Below are 6,000 nucleotides of genomic sequence, written 5' to 3'. Positions count from 1 at the left end.
TTTTTCTCTGATTCAGTCACTGCTAATCCCCGAGGCCATCGCATCTTGCAGAGCTGACAGAGCACTGAGGGCGCCCTCGCCTCTGTCCCCTTTAGTGCCAGACCCCGCAGTGTGTCGCTGGTAATAGGGAAGAGCCAGCGCTGAGACAGCCGTGGCTTCCTGTCACTCCACCAGAACGGTGGTCCAAGAGCCTCACGATTGCCTTTTTTTCTCCAAACTGAAAGAACAAGGGGAGAAGAAGTTCTCACTAAGGAACTAGATGTCTTGTATGTCATACTCAGTAAGGTTGGTTGAAAATGAGCCTCCATCGATTGGCTCTGAGGAGGAGAGCTCGTGGCCCTGTATCTCTCGCTGCACACACGCCCACCTTGGTTCTGAGTTGGCACACACGCTGAGAGCAGCGCACTTGACCTGACGACTCGTTCAGGTAGAGAACGGCTAGGAATATAAGAACATTTGCGGGTTTGGCTTCCTGTGGTTGGGGGAGGGAGGGTTCCTCTCCTTTAGAAATATAAAAAGAAAAATAAACAAAATGTTTCATTTCTTCCCAAACACTTGAATCTATTAGCGCAAACTTTAGCCTCTTTCAAGTTACTCTGGACCTGGTGTTTGAAGATAAAGTGATCTGAGGTGCTTAAACATTTTCACTTTGGAACTGGAAATCTGCAGCTGAGAAACGGGAGCCAGGTCAGGCATCATGTCACAAGAACAGGCTGCACACTCGGTCACCATCAGAAAGGCTGGGACCCAAGTGCAGAACAGGTGGAATCCGGGTTTCTGTGCTCCATCCCTCCCTAGCTGCCAAGTTACTTTTTCTTTCCAGGGTGGCAGCACGGACCCCGTGCACCTGGCCGGCTGTCCTTACCAGCGAGGAAGATTAAACTGGCCTGACTGCTCTCGCACCGTCAAAGCTAATCCTCACCGTCACAGGCTCAAAGCAGGGAAGTTAGCCTGCAGTCTCCCTCAAGTGTGTATTTCTCACTCAAGGTCGGTGCCGGTGGGTCTTTCTGGATCAGGGCCACCGAAAGCCACCTGGAATGGGGCTGCTGCTCACTCTTCTGTGGGGCCAGAGGGGCACCCAGGGGGCGGCGCAGACCACAGTTAAGACGCACAGAGAACGAGGGTGACCACCCAGTGACCCAGCTTCAGAGGCGGAGAGAGGTGGCAGCTGGGACGGAGGACAGCCTGTTATGCCCCATGGGAACAGGAGCTGGTCATCATGCCAGTATCATGCACCTTTGCAAAAAAAAGGTCAGAAATCTAAATGTGAAGGTTCAACCATCAGATTTTTAAATGTTGTCAGTTAATACAAATATTTTAAGAACAGCACATGGCCTCACTATGCCGTCAAATAAAACGTTTGTGGAGAGCCCAAGTGCTCTGCCCAAGAGCTGGGACAGGAGCGGAGGTGAAGGCAGGCAGAGCAAGAGCAGAGCCGCCTCTATTCTACAGCAGGCTCTGCCGGGGCTCCGCACAAGCAGGAGCAAAGCCTCTTTGGCAGTGTGCGGAGGCTTCTGGGGCGGGAATGGGAGCTGTCTCCTTTCCTAGGGAGCCTGATCTAGGGGGGAGAGAGGAATCAGGGCCTGAAGCGCCCTGTGATCACATGCTACCTGGTGCCCAATGGCAGGCTGTTGCTGGGGAGAGACTTTCACCACAGTGACCCTCTTTGGGAAGGAGAGCGGTTACCAATAGCAACTCCCTCTCCCTCGCAGCCCGCAGCTCTGTGCCGGCGTCTCTTTCTGGCATCTCCTTCCCTCTCTCATGCAGCGTGCCTTCCTCTTGCTCCACCAGGGTTGCTGAGTACCACACGGCTGGTACTAAGACTGCTCCTCTGTGGTGGGGAGTGAGCCTGTGGGTGGAAACTCAGGGCCTTGGCCAAGGGTCTGGACATGAAGTGGTACGCAAAGGGACAGTAAGGTTCATCCCTCCCTGGCCTAACTGCCCAGGATTTAGCTCTAGGAAAAGGATAGATGGTCACAAGTAAGCAGGAATCAGCCCCAGAAAGAGAGGACTGAGATTCAAGAATATATCAAAGCAGGTGCACAGTTCCATAGAGAGGAAGAGGGGGAGCCTTGGGCCTGTTTATAGAATGGGAAGATACACAGATCTGATAGATGAAACAAGAAAGTGAAAGCCCAGCATCTGGCAAAGCCAGTCAACCATACACTACCTACATAATCTCTGCCACACCATCACACCACCTGTAATAGTATTTATGTAGTAGTTTTCTTGGCAACGTCACTTTTTATCAAACAATCTTTTTATACAAAAGTTACTATCACTGTCCAAAATAAGAAGCCAGTATCACCAATCATAAAGAGAAAGCAATAGTTATAAGAAATCACGAAGTTTATGCACATGCAAGAGAAATCATCTTGTTACTACTAGGTGCACAGACACACTTAGGGAACCATTGCTGAGGAGAAGTCAGCCAGTCTAATGGGCTGACGCTGAAGTATCACCTCTCTGATAAGATGTTCTGAGGCACCAGGAGAGAGATCATTTGGAGTGATAAATCAAAGCACTTTCATGCCATTATTTAGGCTCCGCTACCTACTGTACCTAATAACCCCTCACCTTGAGGGTGTGGGTGATGGTTTGTTGTACAAATTGTAGGGAATACAGCTACTCTTACAAGATGAATGGCAGTATATCTATGAAAAGTCATCCACCAGGCACCAGTATATTTAAGTTTCATCTGGTCAGCAGGACCTAGGGAGCTGAGCTAGTTCAAAGGGAAATCAAAGGAAAACTTGCCCCCTAGGTCTGCAAAACCCTGAAGATCAAACTCACCACTTCTTAGACTTGAGGCGAGGTGCTGGGTTCCTGGGGATGAGGAAGAGGGCCCTCATGGGATGCATGTCACAGAGAGCTGCAAGAGACAAAACAAGGGCCAACTCCAGTCAGGGGCCACAGCCACGCCAGCCCATCCTGACAGTGTGGACACGCTGCCCAATCACCCCCGGGTTCCCACAGGGCCGGAAGATCCAGGAGCTTCAATTTGCAAGCATTTAAAAGAGCTGACACCTAAAGAAAGGAATCTCATAAAATCTCACACCTTCCAAAGAGATATTGCTAACATTTCTAGGGAATACACTTGCACTTCACATTAAGAAACATAAGTTAAGGGGTCCATAGCCAGATGCCCTTGCTGTCAATAACCACCTGACTCTCAAAGCACACCACAGAAGATGATGAAAACAGTGGGGCTGGAGAAGTTGTTTTTAGTTTACAAAAGTCTAAATGTTAAAATAAAAGGTATCCGATAATCCAGAGTCTGTTTCTTACTCACCGAAGGCCCACCCGACCTGGGTATTATCTACAGATTTTTGGAGCCCTACACACTATCCTAGGATACCACTGTCTATGTGTAGATATCCTCAGTGGCTTTTAAGCAACTTGGGAGGCTGAGGAAGGATAGTTTGAGGCCAACCTGGGCAATGTAGCGAGATTCTATCTTATAATAAAAATGGCTAGAGTAGGGTGTTACTTAGTTGTTGAGCAATGGCCTAGCATGAAGGCCTTGGGTTCAATTCCCAGTCTTGAAAAAATAAATAAAAGAGTGACAGCAGTTGAATGTGAGTGTTTGTATAACATGTGCACTGAAAATCAACTTTGAATGTTTGTACGTTGGAGTTTATAGTCTTTGTTGCTCGAGTCCTTACATTAGGTAAAAAGTAGTTCAAGAATAAACTACATTAGTAGTCTCTTAGCAAACAAGAACCCCTGAAGTTTCCTTTCTCTTTGTGTGTGTGTGGTTCTGCAGATTGAACCCAGAGACATTTTACCTTCAAGCTACACCATCAGCCTTTTTTATTCTGAAACAAGTTCTCGCTAAATTGCTAAGGGACTACTGAGTTGCTGAGGCTGGCCTCGAACCTGCGAACCTCCTATCTAAGCCTCCTAGATACTGACATTACAGGTATGCATAAATATACCTGACCCAAAGTTTGTTTACTTTTTCTTTCTTTTTTCATTATAAAAACAAGATCCTCACAGGACTTTGAAATGGAAGGATTCCTGATTGACTTAAGATGACTTGCTTTCTAAATATGCCAGCTCGAATCCATGCAGGGCTCACTGTAGCAGAAGTAAAGCAACTGCTGCTCCTGGCAAGGAGCCTCTGGTACCCACAGAGCAGAGCGGGTGGCACCAGATACCAGCCCAGAGGAAGGTACTTACGGGGAGCACCTTCTGCCATCTCGATGGCGGTGATTCCCAATGACCACAAGTCACTCTGAAAAACAAAGAAGATTCAGATGCCTGTGTAAATTCAACCAAGCACAACTCAGTTACACCCCCTGGGAAAATCATTCATTTGCATGATTAACAAAATTCCCCACCAAGTTTCAAAGCAAGATAGCCACATTCACTTTTTATTGCAATGCCTTTCATGGTGCCTGGCGCATGGTAAGCTCTCAAGAAGTGTTTAAGAAATTAATACAAGACTTAAAAGATTCATCACTAAAATTCACCTGTCAGTTGAACCTTAGGAAGTTACTATAATTTTAGACACCTTTATGGAGTTATCATTGTCATATCAGTTAATTAGCATATAACTCTCATATGATATAATTGTTATATAATAAAGTACACTCTATAAGGTATGGCATATGTATACAACCGTAAGCCGATTACCATGATCAAGACAGTAAACATACTCAGCACTCCAAAGATACAATTGGCTCCTTGGCAGCCCCTCCCTCCCTTCCTCTCTCTAGCCCAACTCCTCTGTGCCCAGGCAACTACAGATCTGGTTTCTGTTACTAGGAATGAGTTTGCGTCTTTCAAAGTCCTGTATAAAAAGAACCACACAATATAAGACTTTTGCATCCAGTTTGCTTCGTAAAACATATTTTGAAGCCTATCCTTACTTTAGCATGAGTCAGTCCTTCACTCTTTATTATTGCTGAGTAGTATTCCATTACAGACATATAACTGTTTACATATGCAGTCACTTGTAGATAGACATTTGTGTTGTTTCTGATTTGGGCTACTAAATATAAAGTTATTGTACACAAGTTTTTGGGTGGGTGTATGCTTTTACTCCTTTGGACTAAATACCTAGGAGTGAAAGAGCTGGATCGTATAGTAGGTATTTTTTATATTCAGTTGTTTTTAACTTAGAAACATAGCAACTTCATGTGGCTTAATCTAATCAGATGAGAACAGGGAGACTTTATGACCTTGGTGTTCACTGGTATCTGTAATACACAGAACAACTAGAATGGGTGGAGGTAATTAATATATCTGTGAACAAATAAACCAATATCCTCTTTTTTGTAGGTAGACGTCTATGTGATCTTTATGCCTTTATATTCTTGTTCATGCTCGTCTTGGTTTTTATGCTCTGATCAGAATCTTAGAAGGCCAATTTCCATCTTTTACCAGTGTAATCACCACCGCTAACAACATGATTCTCCCAGTCTCTGTGTCCGTGGCTCAGTGGTCTCTCATGATGGCACAAGAGGGAGCCAATCGAGAGACGGGAGGAACCAGGTTAGGAGAATACAGAACCCTGCCTGATGCTTCTGCTTTTAGAAGATAGGAAAGAAAACCTAAAGTAAAATGTTCAAAGGCCCCTATCTCGATAGAGATTCACCTTCCTTGAATTTTAAAATGCCTCGTGCATTTTGTACATTATTCAAAGTATCACCTGTGACCTCGCTCAGATTAGAGAGATCAAAGTTAAGTTTCTTTGCTATTTCCATCAAATAAATGTCAAGAGCAAATTAAAAAAAAAAACCAAAAAGCCGTAACTGGGAGAGAACTATGCAATTCATGCTGAGTCACTGCCCTTACTAAATTACTCCATTTTCGATGCAGGCCCTCCAGGCCTCTTTAGTATTTGAGCAGAGGCCCGTGTGGCATGGAGGGGCTTCTGGGGGTCTGCCTTCTTGCCTAGCGTGCAGCTTCCCCGACAGCAGGTGCTGGGGGCACATTAGGACTCAGGTGGACTCTTGGATCACCTGGGCGCAGCAGGCCTTCACAGGACCACAA

The 6,000-nt window shown here is 45.8% G+C and overlaps 1 protein-coding gene across 8 annotated transcripts in view; it reads right to left on the bottom strand.

Moving 5' to 3' along the window:
- The window catches only part of TNIK (TRAF2 and NCK interacting kinase), a gene marked incomplete at both ends in the record, with an annotated part of 420,471 nt that overhangs the window by 106,324 nt on the left and 308,147 nt on the right, over positions 1-6,000 (bottom strand). For all 8 annotated transcript variants that reach the window (XM_080695833.1, XM_080695834.1, XM_080695837.1 and 5 more), the window contains 2 exons: positions 2,794-2,872; positions 4,183-4,237. In XM_080695833.1, coding sequence (XP_080551959.1) covers positions 2,794-2,872; positions 4,183-4,237 — 134 coding nt within the window. The remainder of the gene's footprint in view (positions 1-2,793; positions 2,873-4,182; positions 4,238-6,000) is intronic.

Source organism: Muscardinus avellanarius (assembly GCF_963383645.1).
Source record: "Muscardinus avellanarius genome assembly, chromosome: 5".
NCBI classification, from domain to species: domain Eukaryota; kingdom Metazoa; phylum Chordata; class Mammalia; order Rodentia; family Gliridae; genus Muscardinus; species Muscardinus avellanarius.
Note: the sequence above shows the minus strand (reverse complement) of the source record. Positions and strands in the feature narration are given on the sequence as shown.